General features: G+C 42.0%; 1 protein-coding gene and 1 long non-coding RNA gene across 6 annotated transcripts in view; one reads left to right on the top strand and one right to left on the bottom strand.

Annotated features, from left to right (window-relative positions):
• Positions 1-1,700: 1,700 nt before the first annotated feature.
• LOC112248550 lies at positions 1,701-8,096 on the bottom strand. The gene is made up of 3 exons (XR_002953241.2): positions 7,820-8,096; positions 4,688-4,777; positions 1,701-1,817 (listed from the first exon to the last, which is right to left on the bottom strand). It is a non-coding gene; the product is annotated as an uncharacterized LOC112248550 (long non-coding RNA).
• The window catches only part of LOC112248549 (two pore calcium channel protein 1), a 26,248-nt gene continuing 11,190 nt past the window's right edge, over positions 4,678-19,735 (top strand). Inside the window, exons 1-12 of one of the 5 annotated variants that reach the window (XM_024417685.2) lie at positions 4,678-4,811; positions 10,391-10,527; positions 12,264-12,440; positions 12,565-12,678; positions 14,723-14,853; positions 14,973-15,061; positions 15,279-15,313; positions 15,431-15,489; positions 19,032-19,131; positions 19,218-19,334; positions 19,422-19,546; positions 19,633-19,681. In XM_024417685.2, the coding sequence (XP_024273453.1) occupies positions 4,718-4,811; positions 10,391-10,527; positions 12,264-12,440; positions 12,565-12,678; positions 14,723-14,853; positions 14,973-15,061; positions 15,279-15,313; positions 15,431-15,489; positions 19,032-19,131; positions 19,218-19,334; positions 19,422-19,546; positions 19,633-19,681 (1,227 nt within the window). In that variant the 5' untranslated portion in view covers positions 4,678-4,717. Of the gene's footprint in view, positions 4,812-8,313; positions 10,160-10,390; positions 10,528-12,263; positions 12,441-12,564; positions 12,679-14,722; positions 14,854-14,972; positions 15,062-15,278; positions 15,314-15,430; positions 15,490-19,031; positions 19,132-19,217; positions 19,335-19,421; positions 19,547-19,632; positions 19,682-19,735 lie in introns of those variants that run through there. The other 4 variants (XM_024417686.2, XM_042320634.1, XM_024417684.2 and 1 more) reach the window with 4 other exon arrangements.

The raw sequence follows: 19,735 nt of genomic DNA, 5'->3' as shown, positions 1-19,735 counted from the left end.
GATTCTCCCAACAGTTCCTCAGGTAAGCCGGGCCAGCCCGCCGTCTCCAGTGTGGCTGCGGTGGTGCTAAAGCCTGGCTGGGACCTAGAGGAGGATAAGGAGGACGGTTTGGAGTTACGCCATATGTTACAGCAGTATGAACGCTTATGTAATTCAGAGATGCTGAAAAAGTTATCCTCTCAAATGGAACATTTGGACAACGATCAAACTAATGATCTTATCCTATTGATAGTTTTCTCAATGTGTTTCAGGATGTTCCAAGTCGCACGTCCATCTTGGAACATGACGTGGATGTGGGGAACGCCGCTCCTATATGTCAGCATCCGTACCGGGTTGATGCAAAGAAAAGAGGTAATGAAAAGTGAGGTAGCTTATTTATTACAGAATGACATGGCAAAACCCAGTAACAGCTCCTAGAGTACTCTGTGTATTCTTGTTCCTAAGCCTGATGGTCCCGCTTATGTACAGACTATCGTCGTGTAAATGCCGTTACAAAGTCTGATTCTTTTCCTCTACCTCGCTTAGATGACTGCATTGATAGAATTGGCTCTGCTGCTTGAGTTAGTAAGTTAGATTTGCTAAAAGGTTATTGGCAGGTGCCTCTGACCTCTCGAGCTTCAGACATCTTGGCTTTTGTTATGTACAATACACTGCGATACACTTTGTACAATACACTGTGATGCCCTTAGGAATGTGTAATGCACCTGCTACTTTTCAGCGTCTAGTTAACATTGTGTTCGTGGATGTGCCAAATTGTACTGCTTACCTTGACGATGTGGTGATTCATTCGTCTACTTGGTCTGGTCATCTCGCCACTTTGAAAAGTGTGTTTCAGCGGTTGGAGAATGGGTTAAATATTTCAAGGACTAAACTCTGGTGTAATAACAACAGTAGTATAATGATAACTGTATATATCGGCACCTTTGCATCTGTCTTCGATGGCGGCAGCGACCTCCGTCTCCAGTGTTGCAACCAGCTCCATTGTCACGTTCTGACCTTAGTTCTTTTGTAATGTCTTTGTTTTAGTATGGTCAGGGCGTGAGTTGGGTGAGTTGTCTATATTAGTTTTTCTATGATTTGCTATTTCTGTGTTTGGCCTGGTATGGTTCTCAATCAGAGGCAGCTGTCAATCGTTGTCCCTGATTGAGAACCATATTTAGGTAGCCTGTTTTCTATTGTGTTTCGTGGGTGATTATTTTCTGTCTTTGAGTATGTTACCAGACAGGACTGTTTCGTTTCGTGTCATTCTCGTTGATCATTTTTGTTGTTTTGTTCGAGTAATCATTTTCATTAAAAGGCATAATGAGTACTTACCACGCTGCACCTTGGTCCTCCTCTCTTTCTCCCAACGACGAACGTTACATCCATGTTGGTGTCATGGCGAGGCGACACCTGCATGTAGCATGTTCTTTCACATTCCTCAGCCGGGCTGGTCATCAGTTTCTCTAACAATACCCCCTGCAACTCCAGCAGCCTCAATGCCAGCCCCTCATTAATCCTTTTTGGATTCAGGCTGTAAAACTACAACATTTGGAATAAGTCAAATGGTATGAATACTTACTGAAGGGACAAGGTTTTACAACACAGTTACTAAGAGGTGTGTGTGTGGGGGTTAAATAATGGTCATGATCATGTTATTTAGGCTCATTAGATAGTTGTATTACATGACAAATAAAAAGGAAAATGCTGCACACTGCTGCTCATGCTCCCAGGTGATTTTATTATAAGATTTCAACCCTTAGGTCTTCATCAGGCATCCATACCACAGGTGGGGGTGAAAGGTTCTATAAATGGGGGGTACTCAGTGACATCACTTCCTGAAACAGGAGGTAAAAAAAATAAAACATAGGTTCACAATATCAATATTAAATGTATATATACAGTTGAAGTCGGAAGTTTAATTACACTTAGGTTGGAAACATTAAAACTAGTTTTTCAACCACTCCACAAATTTCTTGTTAACAAACTATCATTTTGGCAAGTCGGTTAGGACATCTACTTTGTTCAAGACACAAGTAATTTTTCCAACAGCTGTTTACAGACAGATTATTTCACTTATAATTCACTGTATCACAATTCCAGTGGGCCAGAAGTTTATATACACAAAGATGACTGTGCCTTTAAACTGCTTGGAAAATTCCAGAAAATGATGTCATGGCTTTAGAAGCTTCTGATAGGCTATTTGACATCATTTGAGTCAATTGGAGGTGTACCTGTGGATGTATTTCAAAGCCTACCTTCAAACCTAGTGCCTCTTTGCTTGACATCATGGGAAATGTGGGGTCAAAATGGGGTCAAAATGATCACAAGAACGGTGAGCAAAAATCCCAGAACCACACGGGGGGACCTAGTGAATGACCTGCAGAGAGCTTGGACCAAAGTAACAAAGCCTACCATCAGTAACACACTACGCCGCCAGGGACTCAAATCCTGCAGTGCCAGACGTGTCCCCCGGCTTAAGCCAGTACATGTCCAGGCCCGTCGGAAGTTTGCTAGAGAGCATTTGGATGATCCTGAAGAAGATTGGGAGAATGTCATATGGTCAGATGAAACCATGGCCCCATTCATTCTTTCCTTTACACGGATCAGTCGTCCTGGTCCCTTTGCAGAAAAACAGCCCCAAAGCATGATGTTTACACCCCCATGCTTCACAGTAGGTATGGTGTTCTTTGGATGCAACTCAGCATTCTTTGTCCTCCAAACACTACGAGTTGAGTTTTTACCAAAAAGTTATATTTTGGTTTCATCTGTCCATATGACATTCTCCCAATCTAATAATTGCTCCCACAGTTGATTTCTTCAAACCAAGCTGCTTACCTATTGCAGATTCAGTCTTCCCAGCCTGGTACAGGTCTACAATTTTGTTTCTGGTGTCCTTTGACAGCTCTTTGGTCTTGGCCATAGTGGAGTTGGAGTGTGACTGTTTGAGGTTGTGGACAGGTGTCTTTTATACTGATAACAAGTTCAAACATGTGCCATTAATACAGGTAACGAGTGGAGGACAGATGAGCCTCTTAAAGAAGAAGTTACAGGTCTCTAAGAGCCAGAAATCTTTAAAATCCTACAATGTGATTTTCTGGATTTTTTTTCTCATTTTGTCTGTCATAGTTGAAGTGTACCTATGATGAAAATTACAGGCCTCTCTCATCTTTTTAAGTGGGAGAACATGCACAATTGGTGGCTGACTAAATACTTTTTTGCCCCACTGTATATATTCAATTAGGGTAACAACAAAAAAAACATTATTATTAAAGTCAGGCTTATGGCAGCCAGTCTGATGGATAAACTTTAGAATTTCAAGCCACAACTCTCATTTTGAAAAACAAAGACTGCTGGTCGTCAGTGGCGTTGTAGTAAAATGTAAAGTGAATTGTACAGCCTACTGTGCAAGCTATTGAGTGCCACAGTATGAGTCATAATACCCATAAAACATAGAGGTCAAACACAGAAATGGTTCCAATCATTTTTCCACCATTAAATTTTCCCATAGAGGATTTTAGAAATACTTCAAATAAGGGCTGTGTTTCATGTAGGTTTACCCTGGCATGATGTTTTGATAACTGTGTAAATCTCTCAAGGACAAGGTGAATTTTATCAATATAATTGTCTGTATTTACCCTCCAAAAATGAAACGCTGATTAGCTGCTAATGTAGCTATCATAAAGAACTATAAATGCCATTATGATCTGGACGAGACTGTTGAATCGAGGCAAATGTAAGAATCTCTGGATTAACTATCTAATGTTAGCTAAATGTAGTAATGAATACATTTGGTAAATGTATTTAAATTGACAATTCTTTGAACTGACTTGTGCAAGTTTTATATTGACACAATACCTGTTAGCAAAGGTGTAACTATAGATGACATGCAGGAGCTTGCAGGGATTTGTAGTCTTACATGATGTCTACTTTGATGCTAATTAGCATTTTCGAATAGGAGAGCTGAATATATTGATAAAAGTCACCTTGATCGAGAGAGATTTATAAGGTAATCAAAACGTCCCGCCAGGGTAAGCCTTCACGAAACAAAGCCCTTATTTTAAGGGTTCTAAAATTCCCTATGGGAAAAAATGAATGGGTGAAAAACGATTGGAACCATTTCCCTGTATGACCGCTAGGTTTTATGGGTATTATGACACCTTCACTCTGGGGCTCTATTTGGATGGAGATACCGTTATTTGAGAATATCTCATATTTATTTCGACTTTGGATACAAACCTTAGTTGATGGTGGTACCAACAAAATGCTTATGCGTCATGGTTTACAAAACTATTCTCAGTCTTTCCGCTAGCAAATATTTTTGTAGGCAGTTAATGCTGATGGACTGGACATCGATGAGTTAGAATAGCATAGTTTACTGGTCAATGACAGATGTCAACTCGGGATAAATCAAGCAGCAGTATCTAGCCATTTGACTAATAGACGACTGTTAATGAAGATAAGCTCGTTTATCGGGTGCTTTTCGAGCACTCTTAGTTTAGTGGAGTCACGTGGAAAGTTAGCTAGTTATCCAGGTAGCAAGAGGTAGCTAATGTCATCTAGCTAGCACGATGCGTCGTTATGCTAGCTATGTCGTTTATGTTTTGACCATAGCATTAGCCAGTAGCTAAGGGCTAGTCTAGCTAGCAGGAATTATCAGCTAAAAACGCTAGCTAGCTAGTTTGGGGGGGTACTACGTTGCTTTTACCTGTGGATTTCATCTTGCCAGTCCGGGAGAATGGAGGGTACCGATGACGACGTGCCCCTCATCCTGACCTGGGATGATGCTACCAGCGGTCTGTTGAGCGAGGAGACAGAGAGGGGAGACGAGAGTAAGTTTTTGTTGACATCCACATTTTACTGCTTTGCTAGCTGGGTCAGCGTTATATATCAAAGTCAAAGGTGGCTGCAACCCGTGACAAATCTAATTGCATTTAGCACAGCATATTCATAATGGCTATCGTCATTTTTAGGACTTGTCTTTTGTAATCTGTTTGAACTTTTCTTGTCTCATAAAAATGATCATTAGCTTACTTGCTAGGCGCTTAGCTTCAGTCTACTAATTCTATTCTATTATTTATAATGTTCAGCATAGATTGGGCAGCAGGTAGCCTAGTGGTTAGATCGAATCCCCGAGCTGACAATGTATATATCTGTCGTTCTGCCCCTGAACAAGGCAGTTAACCCACTGTTCCTAGACCGTCATTGTAAATAAGAATTTGTTCTTAACTGATTTGCCTCGTTAAATATTTTTTAAAAATCTGATTATACGGAACAACTATGAACTGTTCAGAGCCTTATTGTTTTCACTTGGTTGCTGGTTCCTGATCTTTTGAAAACATCAATTGAAGCTTGATAGGAATGGGAGATGCAGTTCTGAAACAAAGGGGTTGTAGTGAGGATGACTGGCTTGTACTCTGAACTGTGTGTGGTGAGCTTCCTGTCTCCATTAGCTGCTGAGTCATCACCCAAGTGGGTGCCATGCATTGTGAAGGAAGAGAAGTCCAGTAGCTACACAACTCAGGCTGGTTCCCAGAGTAGCCCTCTACAAGATCAACACCAGACTCCATCTTCATCAACCATCTCCCTGAGCACCTTCCTCTGATCAAATGGCCTAGGAACAGTGGGTTCCTAGGCCATTTACCTTGTCAGCTCGGGGTTTCGATCTAGCAACCTTCCGATTACTAGTCCAATGCTCTAACCCCTAGGCTACCTTTTGCTATACAGTAGCTAGGCTACTCATGATGATGCTTGTTTGTTTTTTGCTTTTGAATCGCTTTGAGATTATGAAAAGCACGATTGAAATGTAATTTATTTTTATTATAGAAATACAGTGCATTCGGAAAGTATTCAGACCCCTTCCCCTTTTCCAAATTAAGTTACGTTATAGCATTATTCTAAAATAGATTTTAAAAGATTATAATAATGTCCTCAACAATCTACACACAGTACCCCATAATGACAAAGCGAAAACAGGTTTTTAGAAATGTTTGCAAATGTATTAAAAATAAAAAAACAGAAACCTTATTTACCTAAGTATTCATATCCTTTGCCATGAGACTCGAAATTGAGCTCAAGTGCATCCTGTTTCCATTGATTATCCTTGATATGTTTCTACAACTTCATTGGTGTCCACCTGTGGTAAATTCAATTGATTGGACATGATTTGGAAAGGCACACAACTTTCTGTATAAGGTCCCACAGTTGAGAGTGCATGTCAGAGAAGGAATTGTCCGTAGAGGGCCGCGACAGGGTTGTGGCAAGGCATAGATCTGGGGAAGGGTACCAAAACATTTCTGAAGCATTGAAAGTCCCCAAGAACACAGTGGCCTCCATAATTTTAAAATGGTAGTAGTTTGGAACCGCCAAGATGGGAGAACCTTCCAGAAGGACAACCATCTTTGCAACACTCCCCCAATCAGGCCTTTATGGTAGCGTGGCCAGATGGAAGCCACTCCTCAGTAAAAGGCACATGACAGCCCACTTGGAGTTTGCCAAAAGGCACCTAAAGGACTCTCAGACCATGACAAACAAGATTTTCTGGTCTGATGAAACTAAGATTGAACTATTTGGCCTGAATGCCAAGCGTCACATCTGTAGGAAACCTGGCACCATCCATCCCTACGGTGAAGCGTGGTGGCAGCATCATGCTGTGGGGCTGTTTTTCAGCGGCAGGGACTGGGAAACTAGTCAGGGTTGAGGCCAAGATGAACGGACCAGAGTACAGAGAGATCCTTGATGAAAACCTGCTCCAGAGCACTCAGGACCTCAGACTGGGGTGAAGGTTCATCTTCCAACAGTTCAATGACCCTAAGCACACAGCCAAGACAATGCAGGAGTTGCTTTGGGACAAGTCTCTGAATGTCCCCGAGTAGCCCAGCCAGAGCCCGGACTTGAACCCGATCGAACATCTCTGGAGAGGCCTGAAAAATAGCTGTGCAGCGACGCTCCCCATCCAACCTGACCGATCCAACAACATGTGGAAAAAGTCAAGGGGTCTGAATAATTTCCGAATGCACTGTATAGGTAATAGAATATTCCCATTCAATTTGTCATTCGACGGTGGGTTGACCGATCGGCCATCTTTCTAGTAGTAAATTGAAATTAAAATTTGTACCAGCTAAATTGCAGTGGTCTGAAGGGATGGCAGGTAGCCCAGCAGTTAAGAGCATTGTGCCAGTAACTGAAAGGTCGCTGGTTTGAATCCCAAGCCAACTGTGAAAAATCTGTTTGTCCTTGAGCAAGGCACTTAACCCTAATTGCTCCTGTAAGTTGCTGTGGATAAGAGCGTCTGCAAAATTACTCAAATGGGATAGGTCCATTTTATGAATTCTGTTTCTATGATTAAATTGACACCCACCCTGTATTTAAGAATATGCTGTGTCTCAACCGATAAGGGCACAACAAAAACACCTCAGATGATCTAACATGTGAAAATAAGAACAATCTGAGTTTACGTGTTTTTAGGTAATTGGCATTAAAATGGCTATAAAATAAAAACATTTTGAAGAAATTATCAAATTGTTTGACAACCCTGTTTGTAAGCTTTCAAATGAATTCAAACTCAAACGTTTATCTTTTTCAGTGATGAAGACATGGATGTCTCATGGTAGGGTGGGGTATGCAAAATGGGTGTACTTTGAGCAAAATCTCTTTCTGACCACTATTACCATGGGCAAACATGTATGAAAGGATTCATTCATATATAAAGGTGTGCAGTAAGAAAGTGAAAGTGATTTAAATCATATGCAACCAAAGAGTACATCCAAAGGCATCTACTTGAACAGCGACTGTAAATTATTTGAAGATAAAATATCATAACCCCTTTTAGGACACTCACCAGAGAGGCAGCTCCTCTGCAAGCTGAGGTTAGGTTTTGGCTGTCGGCGGTACAGTTTGAGGGTACAGTAGTTTGGGAGGTTCTGCTGATTGTCATCAGAGCAGATAAACGCAGAGCTGGCTTGCTCCTCTGTCGCTTTAAATTAGAAGAGAGATGTGTCCCCCTGACCCAGAGATCGTGTTTGTGTGCGTCTCCACTTCAGTAATCCTGTAGCCTTTGTACCTCACACACACACACACACACATTGCAGACTGCCTCTCACATACACACTGGAAACAGCAGCATCAGCAAAGGCAGATACTTCTGTGTGTGCCCCGCCCGCCCTGCGCTGCCCCCCCCCTCCACCTACCCACCCACAGAGCACGCAGGGCAGTGTGTGTGTCTCCCTCTCTAGGGCCCCCCGGGCCTCTCTGGTTCTGTGGGTCGGTGTGTGTGTGTGTGTGTGTGTGTGTGTGTGTGTGTGTGTGTGTGTGTGTGTGTGTGTGAGCTCCTCTGGAAGTGGACAGGAAAAGGACTGGTGTTTTTCCAGGATATCTGGAGTGGGAGGAGGGCTGACTACCCTGAGGCCTGGGAGGAGAAGATTGTTCCACAGGCAGTAGAGAGCAGGACACAGCAAAAGGAGGCCTGCTCTAAAACACACAGTCTTGAGCAGACCGTCACTCAGGCTCTGGCTCACGACAGGACATGATCCAGCTGCTGGCTTTGTTCTTGTGATTTAGCCTAGTTGGAGAAGCCACTGTGGAGGAAAGAGAGGATTTCTGTACTATTTTCCTCTTAGCCCAGAGGACTGATCAGGACTGCCCTGTGTGTGTTTGTATGGGCCTGTGGAGCCACAGGCAGGCACGGGGCCTGACCTCAGTGCGTTGTTGACGGGAGCTCTGAATGTTTTATTGTTCTGAAAAACAAACGAGTGGCTGGGACTTTACCCACAGACACAGTGCTATTAGGACAACAGCAGATACTAGGCCACTTCATTATCACCACGTAGCCAGAGGCCTGAGAGAACAGGAGCCTCACCAGGATTATTATCACTCAACTGGAGTTTGATCCCTACACAGCAGCAGACTGAGCTCAGAACACGCTACTGTCACAGTACCTGAATTGGCTTCGGTGTGCAGGATCCGACTGGCTGACAGCTGGCTGGCATAATATCGATGACTCCTGCCTACTTGGCACTCAGATCCAGTGATCACAGATGTCTGTCTGTAATTCCTAAAGAGAGGAGGAGACAATACTGCTTGGTTTTATGAAGATTTAAAAATAAAAATATAGATTTTTTTAGAGTCAATGGTTAGCTGGTTGTACATTATCTTTAGTAAGTATGACTTAAAGTTGGATTCAAATATGGGTTGGGTTGATTTGAAGGATTATTTATATCGTTGTGTCAGAGACTGAAGTCATATTGTAGTTTAGATTTTCCTCAGCCTGCTCCAGACAGCCAAACCAGACATCGCACGGATCTAATCAGGACCTTCTTCATTCTCAGTCTGGTGTCTCTCACCATCAGGAGGTGACCCCACTTCCTGCCTATAACTTGAAGGACACTCCACTCCTCAATCTAACATCAGTGAAGAGCGGCGTTGTCGGTTATAAAAGTGAGCCATGTGCACAGAGAGCAGAACTGAGTTCAAAGGTGAAACTGCACTGAGCGGAGAGAGGGAGGAGCCCAGAGAGGGAGAGAGGAAGGGAAAACGAGGTTAAGAGAAGCGAAAGAGGGTAAGAGAAGTTGTAACTCCAGAGAGTGTGACTGTGCATTCTGGACTCCCTAGTCTCCCAGGCTGAGATAGGCTGCTGACAGAGGCTGTGGGATCCTACCCTAGCCCTTTGACTGAAGTGAGACACTCTGGATGGTTCATCTGTCCACCAGTTGTCATCGGACGCTCCAGCAACGTTTGTTTTTCATTTAATGGTTTGTTTGTTCCTGGGACAGAGGACATACCTGTCTCTAAGAACACAGGGTGAACCACCTGCTCTGCGCGTGTCTGGAACTCTGAGCTGTGGTGAACCTCTGTCTGGGGATCCCTGTGGGGGATCTGTTTTTACATTGTCTCTCTGACGTGTGTCCATGTGCAGTGGAATGTTAGCCCGTGCGTGTCCCTGGAGGCGCGAGGACGCTGGACCTGTGAACTGTGAATGACACACACACTGCTTTAGTGGACCACGTCCCCACACCCAAACACACTCAAACTCCTGGACCACTGGTAGCTAGCAGAGCCATGGAGTGTTCGGCAGTGCAGACGGAGACTCCTGGTATCCATGACAACAGTGTAGAGTTGACCCTGGAGGAGAGTCCGGTCCTCATCTCCTCATTCTGCACCGAGCTACAGCTAGATAGCGTGGGTATGTGTGGGTATGTGTGGGTGTGTTGTGTGTGTGTGCTTGCGTGTAGGATATGTTGTGAACATGCAGGATACAGTGCTGTTGAAGTTGTCCCACCAGTTTGTCTACTCTAGTGTGTATTAGCTCCGTAATAGTATAGGAAATGACTAAATATATCTGTCAGGTTTTGGAGGCTCTTTAATTATTTTGTATTAACGAATTAATAATGTTGTGGTTGTTTCTTCTGTGTAGATGGAGGAGGGGGGTATGACATAGTGAATAACCAGGTGATACCAACACCGGGGCCACCACCAAACTACAGTTCACACAATGCCTCACTTCAACAAAGCTGGGAGATTAACTACCAGGAAGCAGCCATCTATCTACAGGTACACACACACACACACACACACACACACACAGCCATTTTGGCATGTTGGCTAGCTAGACTATATTACAGTCTGCTTGGTATTTACTTTAAAAGTTAATGGTAATGATGAGCTACATTGTAATGTTATGAGTTGTAAGCTGACTGTAAGAAAGCCTAGCTATGGTGGGACACATCAGCATCTTGTGACAGGTAGATCATGTGAGTTTGTGTGCTAAACCTTTTGTGTACTGTCATGTCTATGACTACCATTAAATGTGAAGACTGTTATTTTATCAAATCAATTCTCTATGTGTAATTATTATTATGTGATTAAGCTAATCAGGTCATCTTTAATTAACTAGGAAGTCGGGGCACCACGGGAAAATGTTTAGAGTCTCTATTTCCCGAATCGACTCTTCAGATATTTTCATATCTTATCAAAACAGTCGCTTATTAATGAATTATTATTACCTCATCAGTTCTCATTACTGAACGTCGCAAACCCTTGGATATCTGCACGAACCCTAGCCTAAATGATGAATCAGTGATATACAAATTTGCTTAATTATTTATTTACTAACTAAATAATTACAGAAATATATAACAAACAAAGAGTAGATATTTGGTTACTACGTGACACAAATAAAAAGTCCCTAGCGGACGAAGCCGATATGACAGCTTGTTAGACAAAGGGGTGGAGACTGAGAAAGAGCGGGAAAGACAAAATGGATTCACTCCACACAGTTGATAATTATAATATTCATTGAAATGCTAATCCTTTGCACGTGAACGGCCGCTCATTCGAGAATAATTGCAATGTGTATATTTACACCCGTATGTTGTTGTTGTCTTCTCTGTTGTAATCACCGGTCCATCTGCTGGAGAGTCAGTTCATCAGAGTCTGGTTAACTTCTCCAGAAGTCACAATGTCCTTTGTGGTTGTAGCTTTCTCTGCGGCTCTGGATAATGTCTGTTGTAATGGATACGTCAGGCCTACAGATGGTCGTTGCATAGTAAAGATGTTTCCGCGGTTGTCGGTATTCTCATACTAGACTTACGTCATTTCCAGCTGCAGACTAGTAATTATACGTCTAGGATTTACTCTTATTCTGTAGTGATTGATAGTCTCAGAGCTTAACCATTTCCAGCCGTGTCGGCAAAACTACATCTGTATGGTCTCCGTGGCTTATAGCGTTGTAGTTCTTAACCATTACATCTCTTCACAAATAGTTTCATGTTTAATCACATACGTTTCACAATATTTAGCTGTAAACCTGATAGCTGGGAAATGTACACTAAGAGATAGTTATGTGTGTTTCCTGTCTTCATGAGATCACCAAATGAAACACACTTGTCATGACTCTCTTTTAAGTGTCCACGGACCACTCCCACCTCCTCTCAAATATAAATATTATTTAATTACTCAAACTTTCGATGTCCAAGCGTCTCTCTGTGTTCCACAGTTTACATTCCAATCTCGAACACTACAGAGCATGGGGGCAGCGTATTTTATGACCGACCATAAAACAGCCAACTTCCCGCTCTCCCCCTCTACGAGAGAGAGCACGCTGTAGAGCGGACCCACTGTAACCTGATTCTTCAGATGGTCACAGGAGAGTTATGACAGTACATTTTATTTGTAGCTATAGGTATAGCTCAGGTGAATGGTAGAGAGCTGTAGAACAAATGTATTATTTTCACACTTGTATTATTAAACAGAATTCAGATGCAAGTGTGTGTGTGGTCGGTCCATAGGAAGGAGAGAACAATGATAAGTTCTTCACACATCCTCGGAATCCAAAGGCGCTGGCAGCATACTTGTTTGCTCACAACCACCTGTTCTACATGATGGAGCTGCTAACAGGACTCCTACTGATGGTGCTCTCTCTCTCTGAGGCTCCCGCTGTACCATCACTACGCCTGGATGTTTATGTACGTACACACTGCCATTGCCACACACACTGCCACGGATCCACACCACTCTGGACCTGCTGGGTTAGGGTTAGAGGTCAGAGGTTAGGGGTGAAAGGCTAAAGGATGTGTTCTGTCTCTGTAGGTCCACGCCACTCTGGAGTTATTGGCTCTGGTTATGGTGGCGTTTGAACTCTGCATGAAGCTGCGCTGGCTCGGCTTCCACACATTCATCAGACACAAGAGGACCATGGTGAAGGTACATACTAGAGGTCGACCAATTCATCGGAATGGCCGATTAATTAGGGCCGATTTCAAGTTTTCATAACAATCGGTAATCTGTATTTTTGGACACCGAATGTGGGCAATTACATTTTTTTATGTATTTATTTATTTTTACACCTTTATTTAACTAGGCAAGTCAGTTAAAGAACACATTCTTATTTTCAATGACGGCCTAGGAACGGTGGGTTAACTGCCTTGTTCAGGGGCAGACCGACAGATTTTAACCTTGTCAGCTCGGGGATTCGTTTTTGCAACCTTCTGGTTACTAGCCCAACACTCTAACCACCTGCCTTACATTACACTCCACGAGGCGCCTGCATGGCAGGCTGACTACCTGTTACGTGAGGGCAGCAAGAAGCCAAGGTAAGTTGCTAGCTAGCATTAAACTTATCTTATAAAAAAACAATAAATCTTAACATAATCACTAGTTAACTACACATGGTTGATGATATTACCAGTTTATCTAGCGTGTCCTGCGTTGCATATAATCGATGTGGTGCCGGTTAATTTCTCATCGAATCACAGCCTACTTCTCCAAACGGGTGATGATTTAACAAGCGCATTCGCGAAAAAAGCACTGTCGTTGCACCAATGTGTACCTAACCATAAACATCAATGTCTTTCTTTAAAATCAATACACAAGTATACATTTTTAAACCTGCATATTTATTTAATATTGCCTGTTAACATGAATTTATTATAACTAGGGAAATTGTGTCACTTCTTCTGCGTTTCAGAATTTTACATAATTATGACATAACATTGAAGGTTTTTACAACAACAGCAATATTTAGACTTAGGGATGCCATCCGTTAGATAAAATACGGAACGGTTCCGAATTTCACTGAAAGAACAAACATATTGTTTTCGAAATGATAGTTTCCGGATTCTACCATATTAATGACCAAAGGCTCGTATTTCTGTTTGTTATTATGTTATAATTAATTATATGATTTGATAGAGCAGTCTGACTGAGAGATGGTAGGCAGCAGCAGGCTCGTAAGCATTCATTCAAACAGCACTTTCGTGCGTTTGCCAGCAGCTCTTCGCTGTGCTTCAAGCATTGAGCTGTTTATGACTTCAAGCCTATAAACTTCCGAGATTAGGCTGGTGTAACCGATGTGAAATGGCTAGCTAGTTAGCGGGTTGCGCGCTAATAGCGTTTCAAACGTCACTCGCTCTGAGACTTGGAGTAGTTGTTCCCCTTGCTCTGCAAGAGCCGCGGCTTTTGTGGAGCGATGGGTAACGATGCTTCGAGGGTGGCTGTTGTCAATGTATTCCTGGTTCGAGCCCAGGTAGGGGCAAGGAGAGGGACGGAAGCTATACTGTTCCACTGGCAATACCAAAGTGCCTATAAGAACATCCAATAGTCAAAGGTATATGAAATACAATTGGTATAGAGAGAAATAGTCCTACAATTCCTATAATAACTACAACCTAAAACTTCTTACCTGGGAATATTAAAGACTCATGTTAAAAGGAACCACCAGCTTTCATATGTTCTCATGTTCTGAGCAAGGAACTTAAACGTTAGCATTTTTACATGACACATATTGCACTTATACTTTCTTCTCCAACACTTTGTTTTTGCATTGTTTAAACCAAATTGAACAGGTTTCATCATTTATTTGAGGCTAAAATGATTTTGAGGTATTATATGAAGTTAAAATAAGTGTTCATTCAGTATTGTTGTAATTGTCATTATTACAAATACATTGTAAAAATCGACCGATTAATCGGTATCGTCTTTTTTGGTCCTCCAATAATCGGTATCGGTTTCGGCGTTGAAAAATCATAATCGGTCAACCTCTAGTACACACACACAACTGTATAGGAGCATCCCAAGCAGTGCATATAGATTGCAAACAAGAGTGGTCCCAGAATAGTTCCCAGAGGGACCCCGTGAGACCCTATATACTTATAAGAGTGACACATTATTGCCTGTCAGTTAGATGGTTTACAAACAGTTATAGTTTCACCATTTCGTATGACTGACAGCTGGTCTCTCCTGTGTGTAGACGTGTGTGTTGCTGCTCCAGTTTGTGGAGGCGATAGTGGTTCTTATCCGGCAGACGTCACACTTGCGTGTGACCAGAGCTCTCAGACCCATTTTCCTGGTGGACTGCAGATACTGTGGTGCCGTTCGCAGGTAAACACACACACACACCGCAGATACATCACATACACACCTTTACCTGTATTACCTCGCACTGCTTTGTTGTTTCCAAAGTATGAATAACTGTTGTTGTCACCCTCTTGTCCAATCAGAAACCTGCGTCAAATCTTCCAGTCCCTTCCCCCTTTTATAGATATCCTGCTGCTGCTGCTCTTCTTCATGGTCATCTTCGCCATCCTGGGTGAGACACACAAACACACACATCTTGGCTGTTCATCGAAGTTAATAATGACATTGATCCTAAATGACAATCCTCGAAGAGCCTCCAAAAACATTGGACAACAGTGGAAATTCTATGATCTTACAAACAACTGTACCTTGAAATCTAAAACAAAATCTAAATTCAATGATGTTCTATTATGCCTGTCTGAGTATGGATCTGTTCTCTCTCTTTACAGGCTTCTGTCTGTTCTCCCCTAACACTTCTGATCCAGTAAGTGAAACAGTTTGACTGACATTTTCAGTATGTTGTGCCTCTGAAGACTGCTAGTTGTGGTGCTAACTGAAGGGGACTGTCTCATACGGTTTTGTCTGGCTTTTCTCTTCTCAGTACTTCAACACTCTGGAGAACAGCATCGTTAGTCTTTTTGTACTACTGACCACCGCAAAGTAAGACTTGCTCATCTACCACACACCATAACTCCTACTTTATACACCTGTGTCTCTAATAGTCTGAAATGTTTCATGCTCTTTGACTGTTCTGATTGTAATGCTCTCTCAAGACAGAATAGTGACTGTTGTGATTGTAATGCTCTCTCAAGACAGAATAGTGACTGTTGTGATTGTAATGCTCTCTCAAGACAGCATAGTGACTGTTGTGATTGTAATGCTCTCTCAAGACAGCATAGTGACTGTTGTGATTGCAATGCTCTCTCAAGACAGCATAGTGACTGTTGTGATTGTAATGCTCTCTCAAGACAGCATAGTGACTCTTGTGGTTGTAATGCTCTCTCAAGACAGCATCAGTGGTGGAAAAAGTACCCAGTTGTCATACTTGAGTAAAAGTTAAGATACCTTAAAAGAAAATTAGTCACCCAGTAAAATACTACTTGAGTAAAAGTCTCAAAGTATTTGGTTTGAAATAAACTTCCTATATAGTATAAAAATAAGAGTATATACATTTTCAAATTCCTTATTCCTCTTATTTTGTTAAGGGTTGGCCAGGGGCACACTCTAACACTCAGACATAATTTACAAACGAAGCATGTGTGCTTGTCTTTTTCTTGTGGTCAAATCCCTGCCCAAAGTCAGGTGACCTAAGCGCTTCCAGATATGGAGTAGCAGGTCTGCCATATCTGCCATGTTTGCGCATATCTCTCCTATATGCAAATCTTTATGGCAGTCATTTTACTTAAGGCCCTTGGAAATTACCTGCAAATCTGTAGTTATAAAAACATTTGAATGCAATATATCGATTTACAAATACAAATCAAAAGGTGTTAGTTTGTGGATAGTGAATTGCATTTGTAGATTGGTGATTTACATTTGGCATGATATTGATTAGGGGTTGATCGATTAATCGGAATGGCTGATTAATTAGGGCCAATTTCAAGTTTTCATAACAATCGGAAATCGGTATTTTAGGACGCCTATTTTTTTAATATATTTTTTTCACCTTTATTTAACTAGGCAAGTCAGTTAAGAACACATTCTTATTTTCAATGACGGCCTAGGAACGGTGGGTTAACTGCCTTGTTCAGGGGCAGAACAACAGATTTTTACCTTGTCAGCTCAGGGATTCAATCTTGCAACCTTACGGTTAACTAGTCCAACGCTCTAACCACCTGCCTCACAAGGAGCCCGCCTGTTACGCGAATGCAGTAAGAAGCCAAGGTAAGTTGCTAGCTAGCATTAAACTTTTCTTATAAAAAACAATCAATCAATCATAATCACTAGTTAACTACACATGGTTGATGATATTACTAGTTTATCTAAGCGTGTCCTGCGTTGCATATAATCGATGAGGTGCGCATTCGCGAAAAAGGATTGTTGTTGCTCCAACGTGTACCTAACCATAAACATCAATGCCTTTCTTAAAATCAATACACAGAAGTATATATTTTTAAACCTGCATATTTAGCTAAAAGAAATCCAGGTTAGCAGGCAATATTAACCAGTTGAAATTGTGTCACTTCTATTGCGTTCATTGCACGCAGAGTCAGGGTATATGCAACAGTTTGGGCCGCCTGACTCATTGCGAACTAATTTGCCAGAATCTTACGTAATTATGACATAACATTGAAGTTTGTGCAATGCAACAGCAATATTTAGACTTAGGGATACCACCCGTTAGATAATATACGGAACGGTTCCGTATTTCACTGAAAGAATTAACGTTTTGTTTTCGAAATTATAGTTTCCGGATTCGACCAGATTAATGACCTAAGGCTCGTATTTCTGTATGTTGTTATGTTATAATTAAGTCTATGATTTGATATTTGATAGAGCAGTCTGACTGAGCAGTGGTAGGCAGCAGCAGGCTCGTAAGCATTCATTCAAACAGCACTTTCGTGCGTTTTGCCAGCAGTTCTTCGCTGTGCTTCAAGCATTGCGCTGTTTATGACTTCAAGCCTATCAACTCCCGAGATTAGGTTGGTGTAACCGATGTGAAATGCCTAGCTAGTTAGCGGGGTGTGCGCTGATAGCGTTTCAAACGTCACTCGCTCTGAGACTTGGCGTAGTTGTTCCCCTTGCTCTGCAAGGGCCGCGGCTTTTTTGGAGCGATGGGTAACGATGCTTCGAGGGTGGCTGTTGTCGATGTGTTCCTGGTTCGAGCCTAGGTTTGGAGCGAGGAGAGGGATGGAAGCTATACTGTTACACTGGCAATACTAAAGTGCCTATAAGAACAACCAATAGTCCAAAGGTATATGAAATACAAATCGTATAGAGAGAAATGGTCCTATAATTCCTATAATAACTACAACCTAAAACTTCTTACCTGGGAATATTGAAGACTCATGTTAAAAGGAGCTACCAGCTTTCATTTGCACTTTTACTTTCTTCTCCAACACTTTGTTTTTGCATTATTTAAACCAAATTGAACATGTTTCATTATTTGTTTGAGGCTAAATTGATTTTATTGATATTAAGTTAAAATAAGTGTTCATTCAGTATTGTTGTAATTGTCATTATTACAAATAATTGTAAAAAGTCGGACGATTAATCGGATTCGGCTTTTTTTGGTCCTCCAATAATCAGTATCGGCTTTTTTTGGGGGGGTCCTCCAATAATCGGCATAGGATTTTTTTGGGCCTCCAATAATCGGTATCGGCGTTGAAAAATCATAATCGGTCGACCTCTAATATTGATCCCATAAAGGAGCTCTCTCCTTCAGAGTGAATGGGAGTCTATGGGCGCTAGCTCAAAAACACAACATTAGCACGAATTTCGTCAACATAATGTAAGACATTGCAAAGATTTGCCGAGATGTGAAATAATTAACTTGCTATCTGTAGTATCTTATAGCTTTGGAATTGTGACATTATGTACTTTCGAGGAAAATAGCCACGTTTCTCAACATATAGACTAACTTTGAGAAGGGATTGCGTGACGATGAGCTTAGCAACCGCGTGGCACAGCATGACAACGTGAGTGCGATTGGTCGACAGTCTACTGGTTGGGGCGTTATACGTTCCTTCAGCCATTAGATTCCTATCTTCTTTCTATAATATCTTTGGCAACGGCATCATGCAATGCATCCTGGACTTATGAGGCAGACAATTAGGAAAAATGTGCTAGACCCTCCATTAAATTACACATTTCTCGAGGTAGGAATATCACAAAAATATGATCAATGGCTCATTTGAGAAAAGACATCTGAGATGACATCAGTCAGTATTGAAATCTGACATGTATGATAGACGTTTTTGCAATCTAAAAGTCATATTCCTATTAACTTCCAGTGTAGTGAGAGCGACTTTATCACGGTGCTACCTCATACCAGCCGGATTTCTGCCTGTTTGAACGGCAATAACTCAAGATACTCATGAAAACATGAAATGACCCAGGGAATCGATAGAACATCACTCAAAATGGGTGAACCTTTCCTTTAAGTACTTTACACCACTGAACAGCATAGTGCTTGTTGAGATTGTATTACTCTCAAGACAGTATAGTACCTAATGAGATTGCTGGTGTCCTGTTTCCTCTAGCTTCCCAGACGTGATGATGCCAGCATACTCAAGGAACCGCTGGTCCTGTGTCTTCTTCATCATCTACCTTTCCATTGAACTCTATTTCATCATGAACCTGGTACACATACACACACACACACACATGCTGTTGTTTCCTCCCTGTCTACCCTTTGGCCATGGTTTGATAGTGTGTTTGTATTGCAGCTTCTGGCAGTGGTGTTCGATACGTTTAACGGTGTTGAGAAGATGAAGTTTAAATCTCTGATGCTCCACAAACGCTCCGCTATCGACCATGCCTTCCAACTGCTGGTCAGCAGACAGGTACATACACACACCCAGGTAGTGTCGGTAAGCTGTTGTAACTTATGTGTAACTGTTGCATTTCGTGCATGTGTGTTTGCTCCTTAGAGGCCAATGGGTCTGTCTCTGAAGCAGTTTGATGGTCTAATGCGTTTCTACAGACCCCGTATGTCTGCCAGAGACCGCTTCCTCACATACAAGGCCCTAAACACTGCAGGAGCACCCATGCTCAGGTAACACACACACACATAGTGTATGAGCACACACATACTAGTAAGTGTTGTTTTTTTAAAGAGGTGTGTGTAATGTTCTGTTGCAGCCTAGATGACTTCTATAAATTCTATGAAGTAATTGGCCTCAAATGGAAGGTAAGCCTAACACACACACAAATACACAGTTCGCATATGTCTCTGTGTGGATTT

Source organism: Oncorhynchus tshawytscha, linkage group LG04 (genome assembly GCF_018296145.1).
Source record: "Oncorhynchus tshawytscha isolate Ot180627B linkage group LG04, Otsh_v2.0, whole genome shotgun sequence".
NCBI lineage: Eukaryota > Metazoa > Chordata > Actinopteri > Salmoniformes > Salmonidae > Oncorhynchus > Oncorhynchus tshawytscha.
This window is presented reverse-complemented; position numbering and strand designations above follow the sequence as displayed.